Source organism: Chelonoidis abingdonii, chromosome 16, assembly GCF_003597395.2.
Source record: "Chelonoidis abingdonii isolate Lonesome George chromosome 16, CheloAbing_2.0, whole genome shotgun sequence".
Classification (NCBI taxonomy): Eukaryota; Metazoa; Chordata; order Testudines; family Testudinidae; genus Chelonoidis; species Chelonoidis abingdonii.
The window spans coordinates 4,235,847-4,258,391 of record NC_133784.1 but is presented as its reverse complement, the minus strand read 5'-3'; the positions used below and the strand labels follow the sequence as shown (position 1 = coordinate 4,258,391).

Genomic DNA, 22,545 nt, shown 5'->3' with positions numbered 1-22,545 from the left:
AAACTTCATCTTGTAGCTGTGACTCTGCATAGGAAAACACAAGGGGTTTCCACCCACCAGAGAGACCATAAGGCCCTGGGAACCCCCTCCTTTTTGTCTTCAGCTGGCTCAGAATATAGCCTCTCCACCTCAAAGAGATCCCTGAAAGAAACTGGAAGAAAGGACAGTAACTACAGGGGGGTGAGTGATTGCTGGACCCAGACTAGGGAGGAGTCTAGTCTGTAAAAGAAACTCGTTAAAACATCTCTGAGGGGGAGATTTACCTGCATTTAGTTTCTTACAGTACTCGGCTTAGACTTGCGTGTTTTATTTTATTTTGCTTGGTAATTCACTTTGTTCCGTCTGTCGTTACTTGGAACCATTTAAAACCTACTTTTTATATTTAATAAAATCACTTTTTACTTATTAATTAACCCAGTGTAAGTATTAATAGCTGAGGGAGCAAACAGTTGTGTGTCTCTCTCTATCACTGTTATAGAAGGCAAACAATTTATGAGTTTACCCGGTGTAAGCTTTGTACAGAGTAACACACATTTATTTGGGGTTTGGATCCCATGAGAAGTTGGGTATCTGAGTGCTGGAGGCACTTCTTATGCTGTTTTCAGGTAAGCCTGCAGTTTTTGGGGGACGTGGTTCAGTTCTGGATCTGTTTGTAGCAGGCTGGCATGTCTGGCACAACCAGGCAGGGTACTGAAGTCCCAAGCCACTAGGGCAAACGGGCTCAGGGGTAGTCCCAGCATATCACGTGGCAGTTCCCAAGGGGGTTTCTGTGACCCAACCCGTCACAAGGACCTAGGGCCGTCTGGGCTCCAAACCTCTTCCCCAGACAAGATGTTGCCAGGCAGATAGCCTGGCTTGAGCACAAGCACAACCTTCGCCAAGGCCACTCAAGTGTGGCGGGTGGGAAGCGGTTGGTGCATTTGTGCTGGGTGGAGCCAGTGCTGCAGGGACATCAGAAGAGCCCTGAGTTATCTTGCCCCTCTAGGTGCACCAACACACAGCTGGCCTTTAGCAGGGCATTCTGGGATAGCTGCCCACCTCTCCCATGAAATCCTTAGCATCACATCCACCACAATCTCTCCACTGCCGAGAGGACAGCTAGACAGTCTCTGAAATCCAGCCAGTCAATAGTGACCACGCCAGCAGACCAAGGCAGGGGAATGCAACATAGTCCTCAACCCTGACGACTACGCTAATGAACCAACCGAGCACTCTCTGACACCAGCTACTGTACAGAGCGCAAAGATGACCCTGCACCACAGGTCACCCCGGAATTCAAGGACATCGTCAAACCCTTCCCCAGCAACTTCAAGAGACACTCTGCAATCTCATCCCCTCCTCGAACCCACCCCAGGGACCTTCTATGTGCTCTCCAAGCACACAAACCAGGGAACCAGCAGGCCCATCGTATCTGGCCACAGCACTCTGACATGAAGGGGTATTGGGACTCACAGAAACCAGCCTCAAACCACTCACCGCATAAAGGGCCAGCTGACTTTCATCAGAAACTCTGCACCATTAACAACCACCTTCAGGAACCCATCCTTGCCACCATGGGTGTCACCTCTCTATACACCAACATCCCTCACCATGACAGCATCGCTGCCTGCCTCTAATATTTACAAGACACCGGACAACCCTCAGATCTCCACCCCAAACTCATCCATTTCATCGTCATCCATGGGAACGGCCGGGGTTACTCGGACAGCTCCCCAGTATGCCAACCTCTTCATGGGCCACCTTGAGTCAGAATTTCTGCACCACGAAACCAATGATACATCTGAGAAACATCAATGATATTTTCATCCTCTGGACAGACGACCTAAACTCCATGACAGATTTCCACCACAACTTCAACCACCATCACCCATTCATTAAACTCTGTCTGAAACACTCCCACACCAGCACCAATTTCCTGGACACCACAATCTGCTTCAAGCTGTCATGGGATCAGAGGGAAGGTTCTCTCATGGATCAGTAACTGGTTAAAAGATAGGAAACAAAGGGTAGGAATAAATGGTCAGTTTTCAGAATGGAGAGAGGTCAATAGTGGTGTCCTCCAGGGGTCTGTTCTGGGACCAGCCCTATTCAACATATTCATAAATGATCTGGAAAAAGGGGTAAACAGCGAGGTGGCAAAATTTGCAGATGATACCAGTATGACTGTTCTTTTGTTCTTAACAGTGGAACTCTACAGTCAACTACATACAAGAATCCCACAGATTCCCACCTCTACCTTCACCGATCCAGTTACCACCCCAAACACACCAAGAAATCGGTATCTACGGCCAGGTGCTCAGACACAACAGAAAATGCTCTGAGGAGAAGGTTGAGGATACACACTATAACACATTTAAAACTGCCTTCATCAAACAAAGAGACTCTACCGGAAAAGTAGATCTTATCATGGAATGAATGACTCAAATAACCTGAGAAAATCTGCTTCAGTACAGAAATAAAACCCCCACCAACCTCACACCACTAGTTAATGCACCCTTTGGTTAAGAACATAAGAACGGCCAGACTGAGTCAGACAAAAGGTCCATCTAGCCCAGTATCCCATCCTCCAACAGTGGCCAGTGCCAGGTGCCTAGAGGGAATGAACAGAACAGGGAATCCTCAAGTGAGCCATCCCCTGTCGCCCACTCCCAGCGTCTGGCAAACAGAGGCTAGGGACATCATCCCTGCCCACCCTGGCTAACAGCCATTGATGAACCTATCCTCCATGAACTGATCTAGTTCTTTTTTGAACCCTGTTATAGTCTTGGCCTCTGGTTTGAGAAAGAAGCTCCCCAGATAAATGATGCCCCTGAACCAGTGTGTAGGATGTAATATGTAGAATGTACACCTTAGATCAGAGGGGGGTAAACTACGGCCCGGGGGCCACATCTGGCCCATGGGACCCTCCTGCCCAGCCCCCAGCTTCTGGCCTGGGAAGCTTGCCCCCAGCCCCTCCCCTGCCGTTCCCCCACCCCGCAGCCTCAGCTTGCTTTGCCACAGGCGCAATGCTCTGGGTGGCGGCGCTGTGAGCTCCTTGGGCAGTGCAGCTGGGGAACTCAGCCTGACCTGGTGCTCTGTGCTGCATGGTGGCATGGCCACAGCGCCGCCAGCCCCCGGTACTCCAGGCAGTGTGGTAAGGGGGCAGGGAACAGGAGGGGGGGTTGGATAGAGGGCAAGGGACTTTGGGGGTGCATGGATAGGGGTCGAGACAGTCGTAGGGCAAGGAACAGGGGGGTTGAATGGTGGCAAGGGTTCCAGGGGGACAGTCAGGAAGGAGGGGGGGTTGGATGGGACAGCGGGGGGGAGTCAGGGAAGGAGGGCCCAAGGGCAGTCAGGGTACAGGGAAAAGGGGTGGTTGGATGGGGCAGGGGTACCAGGGGGGCAGTCAGGAATGAGAGGAATGAGAGGAGGGGTTGGATGGGACAGCAGGGGGCAGTCAGGGTGGGAGTCCCAGGGGTGGTCAGGGGACAAGGAGTAGGAAGGTGGATGGGGCAGAGGTCCCAGGTGGGCCATCAGCAGGGGAGAAGCAGGGAGGCGGGGTCAGATAGGGGTGGGGGCCGGGCCACACCTGGTTGTTTGGGGAGGCACAGCCTCCCCTAACCAGTCCTCCATACAATTTCCGAAACTCAATATGGCCCTCAGGCCAAAAAGTTTGCCCGCCCCTGCTTTAAATGAAGAGGAAGCTCATAACTCCACCTCCGGTGGGAGGAGTCCCATAACTCCATTCCTTTGGGGGCAGAGCTCTCAAACTAGAGGGAAGAACATGCCATCAGACAGAGGAATCCATCTCTTCCCCCTCGCTAGGGCAAAGGCCTGTGTGGGGCTGCAGGACGCATGGGGCCTGTGACTAGGGCTGGAGGTGCCCCACAGCGCTTACACCTCAACCTGTTGAGAGCCTCTGCGTTCCAGGAGCTCCTGCAGCCAGGCCGAGGCCAGGCGGGATCCCCATATGGGCTCTTCAGGGCAATGTTTAGGAAATACCATGGCAACCCTCCTGTCCCACAACTGTCCAGGTACCTGGCCTCCTCCTGCCTGGGCCTGCTCCTGGCATCATCACCGATCCTGATCGGCGCCGACCCAACCTGGGCACGGGCGTATCCCTGTACCTGTCTGCACGAAGCTCTCTGGTTCAGCATCTACCCCAGCACGTGCACCAAGACAGCCCAGGCGCCCTGGGGAGAGGTCTCTCCTCCTCCCTCTGGAGCCCTACTAGGGATTTCGGGCTGTACACCTCTCCAGTTCCCATGCAGACGGTGTTACAGCACACGATGCACACCCCTCGCCCTCCTAAGTAATGGAGATTGGAGTGTTTGTCATCCAGGAGGGTTCCTTTCGCTGACGGCAGGCGGCTGGATTGCGTATGCCCACAGACTGCATCGACAGGAGCAGTCGACTAACACTGTACTCAGCAGGTGTCGATCACTTGACACCCTTCCAGCAGGGGTATTCCGGGGATACGTTTGGATTTCTCTCCCTCTCCAGCACCTTCACTCTTGCTGTGTATTCGCTGTTCCATGGATGTGGAGTCATGCACTACCCACCAGGAGTAAGGGGCTCTCTCAATCTGGGCCTCCGTGAATTTTAAAGGGTCATTCAAAGGTAAAGCAAACCCATGCTCTGAAAGTGCTGCCTCAGCCAGCAGCCATAGCCTGAGGAACAGAGATTTCTGAGCTCAGCGTAAAATCAAGACGCTTAGTGCTATGCAGAGGAACTGCCCGTGAGCCTGGGAATTTGAAGAAAGTTCCATCAAGTTTTCCTTTCGAAAAGGAGAAGATTCAAGTCTAATGCAGACTGACACCTTGTGGACAAACCCAGGACAAAGAAGCACTGAAAAGCCACCTTTGTTTTTAATCAAATGACAAGCTGTAGACAAAATATCTGATCAACATGATCTTTTTCACACCCTCATGTGTACAAAATTATTGCAGAGAGCCAATCACTGTGGAGGTTTTTCCCTCCCAGTGCAATGGAACCCCAAATCACAGTATTCAGCATTCAACACTGAAAACTACTCTCTCCCCGGAGTCTGCCTTCCAAAGCAGACGTGGGATTGCAGACAGCCATATAGGGAGAACTCTGCAAACCATTTCATAATCACCGTCACATTAGAAACCAGCCAGCACGCCCAGGCCTAGCCAGAAGGATTTATAAAACCCCAATTTGCATGATGGATTCCCTTTGCCTTCTGAGCTTCAGTTAGCTGAGATTAGGGTCCGGTTCCCACGCACCAGCACAAGGGTTCCAAATCCTGGGGAAGGAGGAAGAAATCCAGACTGCCCTCTGAAAAGTCTTTTGGGACCATGGTTTATAAAACCCTCTCAGAAATCCCCCCCACTCTGGGACCCACCTCAGACACAAGCAGCATTATTTGACTTTCAAAGAAACCCAGCGCTGCTGGGGCACCGAGGGCTGGAATCACAGAGCCCAGCTGAGCGGAGCAGAGGTCCCCAGAGCGTGGCCTGCTGCAGGGCAAGGACAGAGCTGAACAGCTGGGAGTTTATTGCTGGCGCATTCACACAGGCCTGTTCTCTCCCAGACTGTGGGGCAATTCAAAGCCGAGAGAATCCTGTAACAAGGTGTCCCAGCCCCATGAGCTCAGACCGTCAATGGCAACGAAGGGCTCTTGGCACATTGCTGGCTTGGGCCTCCTGCTATTTTAAAATAATTGTGTATGCAAAGCAGGTGCAGCCCGCAGGCTCCAGCGGTGACAACTGTATGACGCTGGTGTCATGGTGGTGGGGCGCCCCGGCTCCTGACCTGCCATGCAGGGACTTCACAATCTCCACTCACCCGCTACCAAAGCAAGGCTGGGGATTACCCCCCAGGCAGGAACAAGTGCCATCAACTGTGTCACTTCTGCTTCTCTGCCATGAGCCACTCTGCCTCTCCCTTGCACCCGCCTTCCCCTCTTGCCTTCTCCCAGGGCGTGTGGAAGTGAGGGATTCATGGGACAGAGCAGGCTGGAGCTGTGTATCCCTCAACCCACAGCTTTGGCTATGCACCTCACTCATCACATACAGCCCCTCCCAGCTCTGCCGGTGCCCCTCAATCCCTACCCGCAGCCCCCTGCTATTCCAGCCCTGCAGAGCTCTTCTGATGCCCCTCAATCCTGATCCCTGGCCCCTGCTAGCTCAGCCCTGCAGAGCTCTGCCGATGCCCCTCAATCCTGATCTGCAGCCCCTGCTACCCCAACCCTGCAGAGCTCTGCCGGTGCCCCTCAATCCCTACCCGCAGCCCCCTGCTAGCCCAGCCCTGCAGAGCTCTTCTGATGCCCCTCAATCCTGATCCATGGCCCCTGCTAGCTCAGCCCTGCAGAGCTCTGCCGATGCCCCTCAATCCTGATCTGCAGCCCCTGCTACCCCAACCCTGCAGAGCTCTGCCGATGCCCCTCAATCCCGACTCGCAGCCCCCTGCTAGCTGAGCCCTGCAGAGCTCTGCCAGTGCCCCTCAATCCTGACCCACAACCCCCTGCTATCTCAGCCCTGGGACCTGCCCTGCACAGCTCTACTGGTGTCCCTCACTCCTGATCTGCCGCCACTGCTCTCCCAGCCCCAGGACTTGCCCAGTTCTGCTGCTGCCCTTCCAGACTGGCCTGCAGAACACACCATCCCAGTCCTGGAGCAAAGGGAGGGAGGTCTCCTGAGACAAGCGGAGCTAATTCAGCAGCAGTTCTACGACACAGAGCAGACGTGTAATAGGGACTGAGTGGAGAAGCTCCTGGCAAACTCACACTGGCTTGTGACCCGCGCCGTGTCCTGCTCGGTTCCAGGGTCTGGGGTCAGGATTTACCCCCATTGCCTGAAATACTCCAGCGACAAGAGCAAAGAGAGGGTCTGGCAAACGGACATCCAGCCTGAAGGCTCCACCGACTCAGCACCCCAGCGTCTGGACATACGGCTCCCCAGGGACAAACAGACGGGACCTGTGCTAAGCGAACGGACAGGGGCATAACCCACAGGACCCCCACCGTGCGCCAGCCTGTATCCGTCAGCCAGGGTGTCGCAGGCCCCTGGCAGGCTCTAAAACAAGAGCCCGTTTATAGCTTATCGTCTGACTATAACGCAGAGGTAGGTGTGCGATTCCTCCTCCCTAAACGCAACCAGACCAAGGTCCCCCCACCCCGAGGGGCAAGGAGCCTGCAGAAAACCCAAGCCTGGCCAGGCCCGCTTGGCAGCAGCATAGGACACACCCCTTGGCTTTGAGAGTCTCTGATGGAAACTGGCAGTGCTGTGTCCCCATCTCCTCTGCCCCAGCACCTGGCATCAGCCCCCTTCCCCTCAGGGCTGATATAAACACTGGCCGAGGAGTGCTCCGGGGAAGAGATTGCACCAGAGCAGCCCATGCCACGGGCTGGGTCACTGCTTCTTAGAAGCCCCACTGCCTCCAGCTGGAGCCTGCTTTGGCGGCGCTCCATTGTCATCTTTCACCTTCTTCAGCCGGGCCTTCCCCTTGACAGGAGTGGAGAAGGTGAGGGATGCTTTGCTGAACTCCAGGGGGAAGACCCCCACATCCCCATCAAAGCGGTTCTTTGACACCTGCAGGTACCGCTTCCCTGGTCCCGTCACCAGCTTCCTGTCCTGGAGGATCAGCACGTTGTCGGCCTCCTGGCTGGCCTGGGTACGAGACAAAAAGGAGAAGGCCATGGGGAGAGACGTACCTGGACTTGGACACACGCCTGTCAGACTGAGGGGTTCAGAGCACTTCAGACAGCGCCTATGCGTTTATGCAAACATAAATGCCTCATGCACCTCGGAAATGCAGCCACCTCTGGGGTGGAACACACATCTAACAGCACCTAGCAACACTACGGGATAGGAAGTGAAGAATTCCACAGCCAAGTAAAACTACAGGAGACAGTAGGCAGAGCTGACCTGCTCAGTTGGAATTTAGCCCCTAGCGCTTGGGGAAGGTGCAGTGGGTCAGCAATGACCGAATTGTGAGTGGGACAGAGCAGGACGTGCTGGTGTCAGATTCTGTTTGTACCCGGTCTCCCAGTTGGTTCTGTGCTGAAAGCTGCTGGCCCTCACCAAGGGCAGCCTGTGTGCTGCATTCCCGACAGGAGCTGGGCTGGGAAAGGGCGGAATGAGTAGGACTGGGAAGCCATCCCAGAGCAACCTCAGGCCATCAGCTGTGATTTGCTGGCCCGACCCCAGGAACAATGAACTCTCTCTAGGCAGAAGCCTGGCTGGGGGAAAGGGCTGGAGTTTCTCACCCTGGGCACCTGGCAAAAGGGGGCAGAGACCACAGGAGGGGGGGCAGCCTCAGCAGAGACCGCGGCCACATGCAAGTCGAGGCTGGAGAGAGAGGAGGCAGAAGGGTCTCTGCCTGGCCTGACACGCTGACAAGACTCCCCTCAGAAGAGTGCGTGTGTGGGGGTGGGAGGGATGTCTCAGGAATGTTGTTGTTTTGCAATGAGCTGTCACTCTCCAGTGGCTGGGAAAGCCTCTGTGCTCCTTGCTTTTCTGCCATGCTATCCCTGAAGGGGTTAAATAGGAGCCTGGAGTGGCCACAGCCTGGGCAGGGGCAAGCACAAGCCCTGGGACTAGGGGGGCTCAGGAGATCATCAGAGGCCCTGGTCCCAGGGGCAGCAGGACAGCAGAGTCTCCTGTCCCACGGAAGGGTGCAGAGACAGGGAACGAACCCTACAGAACCAGCACCGGAACAGCAACCAGGCTCTGCCCACCCCCGGTGGCTGGGACCCAGCAGCTAGGGCCATTCACAAGAGACTGGGATTGGCCAGGAGGGGAACTGGGCCAGGCTGAGATAGTCAGGACCTCTGGCACCCTTCTGAGACACTGGCTCACAGCTATTCACTGTTCTGGGACCCTCCAGTGCTTGGGACTGCTACAGCATTATGGCTGCTAGCCCCAGGGACAGCGAGACACTGGGAGGGGGGTACAAGTGTCCCTGAGACAGAGCCTTCCGTGCACTCCACACGCCACCACACGGGAGGAGATAAAACCGGTCTGGATCCTTGGGAGGGAAATTACAGCCCCACTTCCTCGAGGGCGGCTGGCACATCAGAAAGCGTTTAATGAAGGCAGACAAGGACGGGTCTAACCACTGGCTCTGAGCTCCATTTAAAGCCACTAAACAGAGATGTACGACTGTGGCTCGCAGGATTCTGTTGCAGCCGGGCGTGGCCCCCACGCCCCACTGTGTGTCGGGACTCGCCCTCTCTCTCTCTCTCACACAGACACACACACACCCCTAGAGAGCCCCATACAGCTCAGGGAGGGTCGTTCATGCACATCCCCCCCGGTCTCCCCACTAACAGTATGTCTACACTATGCTGGCACAGCTCTGGCGCTGTAGCTTCCTGATTTTCCGCCAGCGTAGTTAACCCACCTCTCCGAGCAGCAGGAGCTAGGTCGATGGGAGAATTCTTCTGTCGCCCTAGCTGCGTCTACACCAGGGCTTAAGCCGGCAGAGCTACAGCGCTCACGGTGTAACAGCAAACACCAGTTCAGCATCAACGAGAAAGACAATGAAGAATCGGGCTCAATCCTCAAACCCCCACACTGTGTCTCCTTCCCAGGCGCTTTGCTCCCTCACTGCAGGGTCTGCAGGTCTCTCCTTCACCAGAGCATGCCCTCAGCTGACGTCCCACCGCTAACTCTTTATTTTATTCCCTGAAGAGGGCTCCCAACCGGCACTGGTCCCGAAGGGATAAAGCGCTACCACCAGGACTGCAGAACAAACCCACTGGAAGTTTCACACATAGGTGCCTGAGCTATGGAAGCGGGTTCTCGATACTAGGGGAAGGTGCCAGACCCAGAACTGCCTAAACCAGTTTTACTCACAATTTACAAGCCACCTGCTCCTCTCTGGGCTGAGACCGGAAGTTATCAGTGACCCAGTGCCCACCAGGACTGTGCTGTAGGGAATAGCCCCGCACGGGCACGGGCTCATTTCTATCACATGCAAAGCCATATACAGGGCCCGGCGGCCAGGAAGACTCATCACAACAGAGCACTGCATTCTGGGAGATGGAGTCCGCATGGGCCACCAACTTTTTTAAGACAGGCCACTGCAAATTGCTCCATTTGACACCCAATGCTGGCCAGCTGCTGACCCAGCTTGAGCAGATCCAAGCCTGGGGTTATTTCCAATAGCCGCTCACCTTCGCAGACCCAAAGATAGAGGCCGTCTGAAGCTCTCGCTCTTCGTCCTCCTTCCGAGGGTGGATGACCAGGCTTACATGACAACTGTTGTCCGTGGCAAACTTCCGGAAGGCGCCCACGATGTAGTCTTGGACGGCAAGCCTGGAACAGCAAGATGGCAAGGGGGTGATGAGAAAGAGACACTGCTCATGGCAAGGCTCTGGGAAGTGCTTCCAACATGCAGGCAACGAACCTCTTGCCAACAGTGACAGGGCAATTAAGGAGGAGGATGGTCTAATGGTTGGAGTACTAACCGAGGGGCTTGGGCGAGCTGGGTTTGAATCCCTGCTCTGCCACAGACCGGGTGACCTCGGGCACATCACTTAGCCTCTCTGTGCCTCAGTTCCCCATCTGCAAAATGGTGTAACAACCCTACCCTGCCTCATGGGGTCCTGTGCGGATAAATATGCTAATGATTATGAGGTGCTCAGACACACTGCACATCTACAGCTCCATGGAGGTGGCGCGTTAAAAGGACCGTTATCCCCACTTAACAGATGAGCAAATGGAGGCAGGGAGAAGGGGAGTGACTCCCCAACGCTCACACAGCCAGGCAGAGGCAGGACTAGTACCCAGGAGTCCTGATTGCCAGATTCCTGCTCTAACAAACGGACCATTCGACAGACAGAAATCTCGGTCCATCCTCTAGAAGGGGTCTAGTCGCACTCTTTGGTAAAAGCTGGTACCAACTTCTACCATAACTGGAACCTGCTGATTTTGAAAATGATTGTCACCAAGCTGAATTCTGAGGTTTAGACCCTCGAACAAAATTCCCCAAAAAGGTTTGGTACACCAACGGGGTGTGCTTGAACTTGTCACACTGTCTGGCATAATTCCCTTTCAGTCTCTTCAGACCAGAACGGAAAAGACACACATCATGGCTTTAACACCTTTTGCACCCTAGTATTCAACTCTTTACAATATCCAGTCATCCATAGACCTTAATATTAGCAATAAGTTAATCATAACTCAGAAGTTATTTTTCCTGTAATATGTGAAATAATTTTCTCGGATGCTTGGCCTTGGTTTCATAGCCCATCATGCTTTGTGGTTAGGGGAGAATTAACACAGAAGTGGTGGGGATGATTTATTTTACAGAGAACAGTAGTTAGATGGGGCGGTGGTTTATGACACTCCTTTTGGTCACAGTTGTAAAACAGGGAACTGAAAGTTTCAACAGAGCCACCTGAGTTTCCTAGTCTCTGGATTATTCTCCAGGAATCAAGTAGAGAAGATGTGCGTAAAACAGGTGAACAAGGATTGCCTAGAATAAGGGAGGCAAGAGCCAGTAAAGAGAAGACGCAAGATGTGAAACACAGAGTGGCCACTGACAAAATGGAGTCCGTCTTTCATTCATGTCAGACAGTATCAGTCCCGGGGCACAGAAACTGCCGTGCCCAATACGCTGACAAAGGCAAAATCCAGAGGTTACACAAAGCAAGAGGATCTGCAACTGATATGTGGCAAATTGTAGTGCTCCCAATAAAGACACCAGTGGCTGTAATACAAGCCAGTCTAGTTCTGTGAAACCTATGGACTGAAGATGCTGCATCTTTTGACAAGAAGTGCCCCTTAAAGAGGCTCATCTCTGCAACTACTTTCAAGATGAATGAACAGATGAAGGAGGCTGTGTCTGGCCACAAAAGGAGAGTTCGTTTAGCTGCTGTAAAGATAAGAACCACTTGATTGGTTACATCCCGTTTGCGGGGTCTGTGATGACAAAGAGTGAGGGTAGCAAAATTACTGACACAGCAACGTTTTGGCTTCAAAATGAGCTTCAGCCTGTAGCCAGTCAAGGCTACGTTTTGGAGCCATCTGAGACTGGGAATCGTTACAGCAATTTTGCATAGAAGCTGGTCCTGAAATTCCACATTCCTACATCAGTGGTAGGAGTCGTAGGCCATAAGGCCGGCCACTGCATTACTTACCAAGGAATCTGAAAGGTGGACACTGCCCTAGCAGAGAAAACCCTCTGAACTATGGATACTGAGAATGGTGCTGCTACTTCTCCCAACCCGATTCCCAGGAAGTCTGTTCACTACACAGCCGGCAAAATTGACACAAATGATCTTCTCTGGATGGCAAACGCTCCTTCCACGCCACCCCAGTTGCCGCTTGGCAGACAGAACCTGCCCCTGATCCGATACTGACTGATCCAAAGCCTACAAACTGCAGCACACTGCCCGTTCCTGACGCCATCGACACAATCGCATGAGCCAATGTATGAAATGGGAAAGCAAAACCAGTCCATGCAAGGGCTGTGTTTGCAAAACATGGTGCTCTGACGCTGAAGAAAACTGCAAACCTGCAATGGAGGAAAGAGCTTCTGATATGGGCTTTATTGTTAAACATCCAAATGAGAACTCCAGGTGGACACATTTCAACCAACTGCACATGACAACAGACCCAGAAAAAACGAATACTGGAGAGATGCAAATATGTCATCAGTGCTTGGGCAGTAGTACGTGGTTCTGTTGAGCTCTGTACTGTAAACTGATGGAAATAAAATGGGCCACACCAGAGTACAGAGAGCGACTTACATTAGGATCAAGAGGCCTCCACTTCTCAATAAACTTTCAAAAACACACAGGTCGGCACACACTGGCTTCAGGGTAAACAGATGCCTGGATGGGAAGTGGAATTCTTGGACCAAACTCAACAGAACAAGTTCTGAATGCCAAGCCACATGCCAGGGCAATGCAGGCTCACAATCTGACATTTCAAGCACAGAGGCGACGGGTCACATTTTTATGGTGAGCTCACGTCAGTTTGTACTTCACACGATCTTACCTCCACCTGTGTGATGAGCCACGGTCAAGGTCATGTGAACTTCAGGTTTTGATGGCAGTCCATGGAAATGGTGGCCCCACTGATCATGCTCATCTATGCCTAGAGAGAAGAAAATTGGGAGCCGCATCTCTTCACCTTCAAATGTACGATGACATTTGTTATGGACCAGGACGTAGGCAGTCATGCCTAGTAGTCAGAGCAGGACTAGTGGGTGAAACAGGCATCCAGGTTTGGGAACAAAACCAAGGGTCAGCACCAGAATCAACTGCCAGTTACCAGAGCCAGGACCAGGAAACAAAGCGGAGGGTCAGAGCCAAGGTGAGAAACCAAATGCCAGAAACATAGAATATCAGAGTTGGAAGGGATCTCAGGAGGTCATCCAGTCCAACCCCCTGCTCAAAGCAGGACCAATTCCCAATTAAACCTTCCCAGAGCTAAGGGTCAAGCTGGAGTCAGGATCGGAAGCTGGGGTCAGAGCCAGAACCGGTCACTAAGGATTGGAGGCGACGCGTAGGGCAGGAGGAGAGGCAAGGACCAAGCACGGTGGGAACAGCAGCGAAGGTGGGAATAAGGCAGGAGCCAGGAGCAGATCAGGAGCCAGGAACACAGTAGGAGCCAGGAACAGGGTTGGGTGCAGGAGGCAGGCACAAGCAGGGTTCAGTGTAACCACAATAGGAAGCCACCTTGTTGCTCAGACAAACTTCCTGTGTCTTCTCCTGGCTTAAATAGTGCAGTTGATCCAATTGGTGGAGCCGGGTGATCCTCCAATCAGAGCTCCTGTGGGTGGTGCCTTGGCTGGGGCTATAGACCGAGTAGCTTCTCAGTCCACTTGGTTTCAGTAGCCACTGGATGGAGGCCAGGACACGGCAGCTGTCTTGGGATTCGCAGGCCTGGGTTCGAGACCTGGCACATCACACCATTCTTCGTGAGATCTTGACTACAAAAACTATGCACAGTGGGGTGCCACGTACCTCACAGAAATGCATCAGCTACCAGCTGAAGTGCTCAAGGGGTTCTTCTGTCGTCATCAAGAGATCATGTCGGAAGTTCAACCAAGTGGCCTCTGGTCAGAGCCAAGTGTGGCTTTACAGGGAAGCGGAAGGGAAGGCATCACCAGGACTCGCTCAGCCCTCTGCAGAGGAGCCTGGTCTTACAATCTGGGAGCCCATATCGCAGCAGACACCGGATCCGCATTGGTCTGGATGTCCAACGTCTTCATAACGAGTCAAGGCAAAGAAGTAACGTGACAGTGAAGAGGAGGATGCACTCCTACAAATGCTTCAAAGCGTCAAGACCCGCTCTGGGGAGGAACCACCCACTTCATTGCAAAATATTGCAACAAAGATCTGGCTCCTGAAGCCACACAAGACACACTGTTGAATGCAAAGACTTAGGACGAGTGCAACTGGACAGCTCTGGGGTGTCATGGCTTATGGCACAAGAGCAGGAGCCTGGACGTGGAACACAGTCATGATCCAGTGCCCAGAAAGAAGCTCCAACTTTTTCTATGCTATATGAGGTAGGGAAAGAAGTCAAAGGCCTTAGTCACAGAGGCAGACTGAAATATCCGTCAGCAACTAAGCACAGCCTATGAAGCCGGCAGGACTGTGAATTTGCCACAGATTTTGAAACATAAGTTAATGCCTTTCCTTTTGGCATTAGCAGGCACATGGCCATCTCAGAACAGGCACAGAAGCAGCACTGGGTGTCATACTTACAGCTGATGTCCAGTTCCCACCAACTGGGAGAAGATGTCTTGTGATACATGTACAAGCCACGGGAAAGCTGTCTGGGTCAAAATATTTGGAGACCTTGCAGCAGAATTCTACAGGGAGGACAAGAATCTATTAAGGGTGGTACAAGGCAAAAATGGTCAAGAGGTACAAGACCCATCTGAAGAGTGGTGGAAGGCAGATACATGCTGCTTCCAAGTAACTGGGTGAAATCTCATTGCATTTCCAGAAAATAAGGACTTTGCCACATTTTCACCTGACCCACTAATGATACAAGCACCACGTGATAAAACTGTCATTCTGGCTGGTGGCTTTCCGGGTGAGGCTGAAGCACTGTGCTCGGCACATCAGGGAGAAGAAGACACAAGAATGGTTTTACGCTGTCTACTGCAATGGCAACAGGCAGGAACGCAGAGCCTTTCGCTGGCTCACTATAGCACGACGACACGTGGGCAGCTCCGGACGAACGCTGGCATAGCCAAGGAACCGACGTACATTCCCATTCCTGTCATGTGAGAAACGACACTATGGACCCACTGTTCTGGAATCTCTGCTCCCACTTCATGCCCTGTCTGGTTGTGGTTCTACCTCCTTTACTGCTGACCACAGCAAGAAGATGTGACACCATCAGCTTCTCACACACCTGGGGCAGGGTGAGCTGAACACAGGTGCAGAAGAGTTCGTTTGTGAAGTGTCTGGCATGCCAGAAGCTCACAGCACTGACCACACATGTACCACTTAGTTCACACACTTGCAGTCATCAGAAGCTCTACCCCCAACGACTCATGCTCTTTTCTTCCACATACAGCGGGTTCATTACCATGCACTAGTTTGGAAACAGGTCCACTGCCCAAATCCAGTACTTTCTCTGCCAAATACAATGGGTTGGAAACAGGAGGACAGAGTCCAGTGCCACCACTCATGTCACTGCCACCAGTACCACCTTATTCTGTGACTGCACAAGAGGGTGCAGAAGTTAGTGGTGTAGGCACAGGACAGCATGGTTTGTTTGTGCAGGAGCATGCAAACGTAGAGAACTGGAACAAGGTTGTGTCAATGTCTCTGACGCTTAGGATGGTTGCATAAATAAGCAGGTGGGTCATAACAAGAGACCTAATCAGAAGTTGATTCAATCTGCCGCTGTCAAGGCTCAAAGTTTCTTGATCTAGTACAACATTAACACGCGTGCATTCAAATGTCCTCTTAATGTTTAGTAAAGAAAGTTCTCTCACTTGTTTTCAAAGCAGGTGTTTTTGGATTAGATGTTGTGTTTCTAATAGTTAAATCAGCTTGCACACTTTTGTTTCAAGGTGTTAATGTTCCATATATAAGAGCAGCATAAACACGCTCTTTCCTGGTGGTATTACATTCAAATATTCCCAGTACCTGTTGCCAAATAAAAATTGAAATTCAATAGCGTGATAAAAAGATTGTGCATATTGTTTGCTCACTTTTATTACATCCTGCAGATCAGTAAAATCTAACTGAAGTTTGTTAATCCTAACTGCAAAGGTAATAAAGATTGAACCATCAGTGATTTCCAAGTGCTACCTTGTCCTCTCTGTAGAGGCTTTGTTCCCAACATACAGCTTAGGAATAACTGTATCTGGATTCAGCACACCCTAATTAGCCTACAACACTTGTTACCAACTTTGAACAAAAAAATGCCTCTTACAGGCCTGGCCACGCTGTCTCCGGTTTTAAAACGCAGAGCTCTTTACAAGATAAAGCCCCCTCTGTTCCATCTCAGCAATAAGCTGGGCTTTTGGACGGGCTGAAATCTGAGAGCAGAATAAAGAGGCCAGCCTCCCTGCAATCCAGAGAGCCCTGAAGCCTGTCTTCAGCCCTTCTCACGGGAGCACTCATGCGATTCCAATTTATAGGCACTGACGGCACACTGGGGGACAGCCTAACATTGGAGAGTCACAGGTTCCACTCCTGCAGGGTACCGGGCCCTGCCCAAGAGCCGGAAGCATGGCATTAAACATGCCGCTCTCCATCCAGCTGGCGAGCAGAGGGGGTCACTTCACATGGGGCTGGGGGATGGTAAATGGCAGCAGGCTACCAGCCAGTCACCAGCTGGTCAGAGGGGGGTTCCTCAACTCTGGTTCCCAACAGCAGTGGGGCATGAAGTGAGGGCAAGATGCAGTTCTGAGGAGAGAGGGGAAACATTAGGAAGTGAAATGAGCCCCACTGATACACTGTTATTCTAAGTCTTTCATTTCCCGGTGATTACCCATCTCTCTAGGAACTGTCTGACTTCCATCGCCATAGTACCTGAGCACCTCAGGCTCACTGATGGAGCCGATGCCTCTGGGAGGCAGGGCAGAGCTACTATCCCCATTGCTCAGATGGGAAACTGAGGCACAGAGACTGAGTGACTTGCCCAAAGCCACCCAGGAAGTCTTTGGCAGAGCAGACAACTGAACCCACAGCACCCAAGTCCCAGGCTGTCCCCTATCCACTAAGCCATCCTTCAAGCTAGCAGCTAGAGCGCCATGCAGCGGTGAGCGCAGGAGGCAGAGTCAGGACTCCTGGGTTCTATTCCCGGCTCTGGCACACACTTCCAGCATGACCATAGTCAAGTTGCTTAATCTCTTTGCATTTCAGTGTATCCCTCTACTAAGGCTTCCCTGCCCCACGTGGGGATTGAGAGGTGCCGGTCGGTTGACTTCAGTGGAGCTGCACCCATTCGCATCAGCAGAGGCTCCGGCCACTGATGTTTGGGAAGCACTTTGAGGCACTGAGATGAAGGACCTGGTCCTGTGTCATCCCCATCGAGACTGGTTACTGGAGACCCGAGTGCTCGAGAAATCTCAATGTCATTCTATTTTTGGATTAAGCTCTTCAGAGCAGGGTCTGTCTCTTGCTGTGTTTTTACGGTGCCCGGCACAACGGGGTCCTGACTACAGCTTCCCAAGGCTGCAGCAAACTGCAAGCGGAGCCTCTTTAAAAGGAAAGGTTGCTACATAGAAACCAAAGTGCTCATCTCTTGTGCATCACAAAGACCCCACAATTCTGGGCTCCAGGCCAAATGCCAAAACTCAGGTACATTCTGCCTCCCTATAACCCCTTGTTGCTTGAGTCCAGTAAGTGCCCTTCCAGCACTGAAATGCTACCTGGAGTTGCTGCGCACTGTCAGACAGCTCCCCCTCACCCCCCCAGAAGAGACCGCATTTCAGCAGTGGCTGAAGTGAGCCCTGTGCACTGTCTGTATAGAAGGCTGCTACATTTGCAAAGCTCCTTGAGATTCTGCAGGGGCTGGAGAAGCACAAAATCATTCTAGTAAATAAAGTACAGCTCCCATTGGCCAGGCAGCGCTTGGGGCACAGCAGGGGCAGTGTGCAGAGCTCCTTGCCAGGCCTCTTCTTAGGAGCAGCCAGGACAGGTCACCGCTTGCAGGGAGCTGCCTGAGATGAGCGCTCTCTGTGCCCGTGCCCCCACGCCCTCCCGTACCCAAACTCCTTTCCTCTTAGTTAACCGGCATTTTTCACTTACCCCTATTCCCCTAACGTGCCAGATAAAACAGCTTTTAATGTATCTCCTAATACAAACCCACCTGAAGCAATTCCTCCCCCCTTTTGCCCTGATCTTCCTGTCACGTAAAATTCCCAGCTGAGAAAACACTTTGCACCAAAAAATCAAAACCCTGAAAATGGTGTAAACTCCAGAGCTCACTTTGCAGACACTGACTAACGGGATGTTCTCTTCAAAGGTATTTTATTGACTGATACTGAAAAACACATGACTTGGATTGGAAGCTCTTTGGGGCAGGCACTGTCTTTATGTCCTGTAAAAGCAGCAAAGAATCCTGTGACACCTTATAGACTAACAGACGTTTTGGAGCATGAGCTTTCGTGGGTGAATACCCACTTCATCAGATGCATGTCCTGTGTTTGTAAAATGCCTGGCACAGCGAGGCCTGGTCTACGACATAGGTGCTGCCACAATGCAGACAGTAAGAAAACCAGATTCCCTAAATACATTATACAGGCGGCACCTCTAGATGAGGAAAGGCTCCCTGGGGCATGTGGGTCCAGGTAAGAAGGGGAACGAGTGAGCTGGGGCCCTAAGGAACCAGGTTCACCGGTTACACCGGAGAGGACTCCATGAGGAGGTTCTAAGCCGGGGAGAGGAAGCGTGAGTGGAACACACCAAGTACGAGGGGAGAGGGTCACCTGTCCACAGTGAGCTGCTCCTGCCCCATCATGAACTGGAGATTGTCAATGACCACGTGGCTGATATCATACATGTACACCGCGTGCAGCATGGTCTCTATCACCGTCCTGCGGGGGAAAGGAGAAGAAGCTGCCTTAGTCACTTGCATTCAGCCCAGGCAAATGAGGCACCAGGGAAGCTGGTTCCTGTGAAGGTGAGAGGAGGAACGAGGGGCTTGTGGTGGAAGCCTGGGACGGGGACGCTGAAGAGCCATTCCCAGCTTGCCACTCACTTATTGCAAGCCCTAGGGCAAGTTACCACCTCAGCCAACCGGCTACACAAGGGGTTGGGTTGTGTGGTTAATTACATCGACACTCACAAGGTGCTTTGGGCAGAAGGCATCACAGACACACTTTTGGCTGTAAGAGGCCAAACTAAAGGCCTGACCCTTCCTTGCCTGTAAAGCTGCTGCTGCTCTCTTCCCCTAGAGGCCAGAGTGCGTTCCCTTTAGTGTCCCACAGCAGACGGCAGGCATTTGCGGCCAGGGTTAGCCCCAGGCATACACTTGGCATTAGGTACCAAATGGCTCTGGTGATTCCGTTCGCTCCATGTAAGCATCCCAGATCACAGTCTGCATAGCAACACAGGACCCCCTAGATCTCTCTCGGAGCTGTGGGCCAGTGGACTGGGCACAAGATTTGGAGCGAAGAACTGCCTCGTTCTAATCCCGACACTACCGACAGTACTTGTGTGACCCTGGGGAAGTCCCTGTGCCTCCGGCTGCCCCACAGCATGTTATATCAATACGAAATATTCTGGGGGCAGATCACTGCCTCCATGGTGAACATGGTGCAAAGGTCTCACAAGGGTGGATGTGCAAAAACGGGTCTGCTGGCAGATACGTTACTTGATGCTCTGGTGCCCATGGAAGGTCATGAAGTAGAGCGGCAGGTCCTCGAACTTGTCTGCCCACTCATCGAACTGGTTCAGCTGCTCCTCCAGCCGCCTCACCGCAAACTGGGTCAGCATGATCTTGGCCAGGCGCACGTTGTTAATCTCAAAGCTTCCCCACAGGGTGTTCACCCCCTGCATGCAGAGGTCCAGGGCATACTCGCTGATAAAGGTCGTCTTCCCACTGCCCGTCGGGCCTGTTTCAATGGCAAGAAGGTTAAATGAGAGCTAGAGCCCCTGGGCTTGCCTGCCTTGCCAGCCAGAGAATGCTGCGGGAGGCTGAACAGCAGGAAACTCTTCCTAATAGTTGGGAGCCACTTCTCTGGGGTGGGGAAATCACTGGGTAATATACGATAGGGCCCAGCCCTCCTCCGGTCAAGGACTCAGTGAGACCCAACAGGTCTTTTCTGTCTCTAATGTGGAAGGGCCAGACTCTGTGCTGAGTTATGCTGCTGAACACCCTCACAAGAGGGTTCTCCACATGAGAACAGTGATGCAGAACTAGCACGTGACCTCTCGTGCCCATGCCTGCAGTAACAGGCAGGCCAGACGCACAGGGCAATTACACATCACTTAAAGCGGCTTGGAAAAAAGAAACTGGGCCATGTTAACCTGGAAGCACTTCAACAGGATCAACTGCACCCAAGAGTCCTTGAGAAACTCATGCAGTATCTTACATTTTCCAGTGGGCACGGGAACAAGGGGAAATATTATTTCTAAGGCCAATGGTATGAAAACAGGCTCTTTAGCTCTTCAGTGTCTGGCAGCTCCTGCTGCTCATTCCTCACTGGAAATCAGACTGGTAACATCACAGCCAGCTTTATGGTGCAGGACATGACATTACCAGCAATTCCAGGAGGGGAAGAGAGGATTAAACAGGAACCCACCAGTTTGCAGCAGCCACCTCGATTGAGTCCTGGCTATAGTAAAATCACTGACAAGGGCAGTGACAAGAACTCCTCTGCAGAGACAACCCCCCTACAACTAGGCCAATGAAAGACAGAGGGATGAAATACTCAAACACAGAGGCTGAAGCTGCCAGAGGAGTCCCATTCTCCTAGCCCCCTCCCTCACACCGGTAGCCAGTCACCTGTGAAGATGGTGAGCTCCCCTTTCCGGTGGCCCTTGAGGAGTCTGTTCAGCTCAGGGAAGCGGGCCCACTTGACCCCGGCCACCTGCTCCACGTTGGACAGCTCCCCAAAGACCTCATTCCGCAGCTGGCGGAAGGAGATAATGGACTTGTGCCCAGCAGGCAGGGCGGAGCGGAGGATCTTGGAGAGGTTCATACCGCGGGTGAAAGCCTCCAGGGGCCGGGGCTGCTGGTCGCCAGGCCGCACCAGGGAGCAGCGTTTGAGGTTTAGTTTGCGGGCAAAGAGCTTGGCGGCCTCCCAGGAGCGGAGGTCTTCACCCAGCCACAAGATGATGCGCTTGAACTGTTCTAGATAGGGAAGCAGGGCCGGGGGCAGGCAGGTAGCCCCACGGGGTAGGGACAAGCTGGGCAAGCCAGTAGCCTGGTACAGTGCCAGGGTGTCCAGCTCCCGGCCTGTCAGCACCACCTCTGTGTCTCTGCGGCCGATCAGGGGCAGCCCGAAGAGGTTGTGATAGGCGCTTGGCCGAGGGAGAGTGTTCTCCACGTAAAGTACCGTGTCCCCCTGGCACTTGGCCCCCAGCAGCTTCAGGCCCTTCAGGCCAGTGCCACGGGGGCTGAACCAGGGGAAGACCAGGGTGCGGGCAGTCCTCAGGTAGCGCACCCTGAAGCGTTTCAGGGTGGCGTCCGACACCTTGGAGATGCCGAACATGGCCTTGGCTGTCCGAGTCTCCTCCTCGTCCAGCAGCTCCCAGAGTGGCAGCGCCCGGTCCCAGATATGGCGGGCGTCCTCCCCAGCCTGGTCCACCCCGTCAAGCTGCTCCAGGCCAGCATGACGCACTCCTTTGTGCTTCAGCTCCACACTGGCCTGGAAGTCCTGCCAAGTGCCCTCGGCCAGGGTGGCTGTGCACACAAAGCTGCCCGTGGTCTTGTCGATGAAGAGGGTGTAGCGGGTGCTGCCGGCGGGGGGCTGTGGCTCCCCCGGCCCCTCCACGAAGAGGCTGGGCGCGTGCAGGCAGCTGTAGCCGTCGTGGAAGGGGATGCCCTGGGCTCGCAGGTACTGGCGGATCTCGGTGACGGTCACGGGCGGCATGGGGCCCTCGGAGGCAGGGAGCATCTCCTTCTTGTAGTGCCGCCGGGAGGGGCCAGCCAGGATCCCCAGGCCCAGCGGGGCTCCCCAGCCCCTTGCCCAGGCGGTGAGTGCAGGCAGCAGGCGCAGGGGGGCTCTGCAGGGGGGGACCCTCATCATCCCACCAGTGCCAGCTTCCCGCACAGGGAGCCGCAAGTTCACCTGGCTCCCCCTGCAGCCCCTCCCCCCAGCTCCTGCCTACTCCCTGGAGACCCCCTACACCCCCCCCCGCCACAACCCCCTCCTGCGTCCGCAACGCCTATGGCCCACAGCCCCTCCTCACGCCCCCTAGCAGCCCCCGCAACCCTGCCCCCGCCTTGTGCCCCCCACAGCCCCATAACCCCCCGCACCCGCCCCCGCTGTGCCCCCCACAGCCCCTATACCCCCGCACCCCTGCCCCCCTCTGCCCGCCCCCGGCAGCCCCCGCACCCTCCCCCGACCTTGGTACGCCCCCCCACCACCCTAGCCCTCCGCACCCCTCCCGCCTTGTGCCCCCGCAGCCCCTAGCCCCGCCCGCACCCCCCCCCACTCACT

The 22,545-nt window shown here is 53.7% G+C and overlaps 1 protein-coding gene across 1 annotated transcript; it reads right to left on the bottom strand.

Moving 5' to 3' along the window:
• Window positions 1-4,828: 4,828 nt before the first annotated feature.
• TWNK (twinkle mtDNA helicase) lies at window positions 4,829-22,217 on the bottom strand. The gene is made up of 5 exons (XM_032795733.2): window positions 20,886-22,217; window positions 19,752-19,992; window positions 18,865-18,972; window positions 10,124-10,265; window positions 4,829-7,613 (listed from the first exon to the last, which is right to left on the bottom strand). Exons 1-5 carry the CDS (start codon window positions 22,129-22,131, stop codon window positions 7,356-7,358), a joined length of 1,995 nt encoding a protein of 664 aa, XP_032651624.1. The 5' UTR covers window positions 22,132-22,217; the 3' UTR covers window positions 4,829-7,355.
• Window positions 22,218-22,545: the final 328 nt, after the last annotated feature.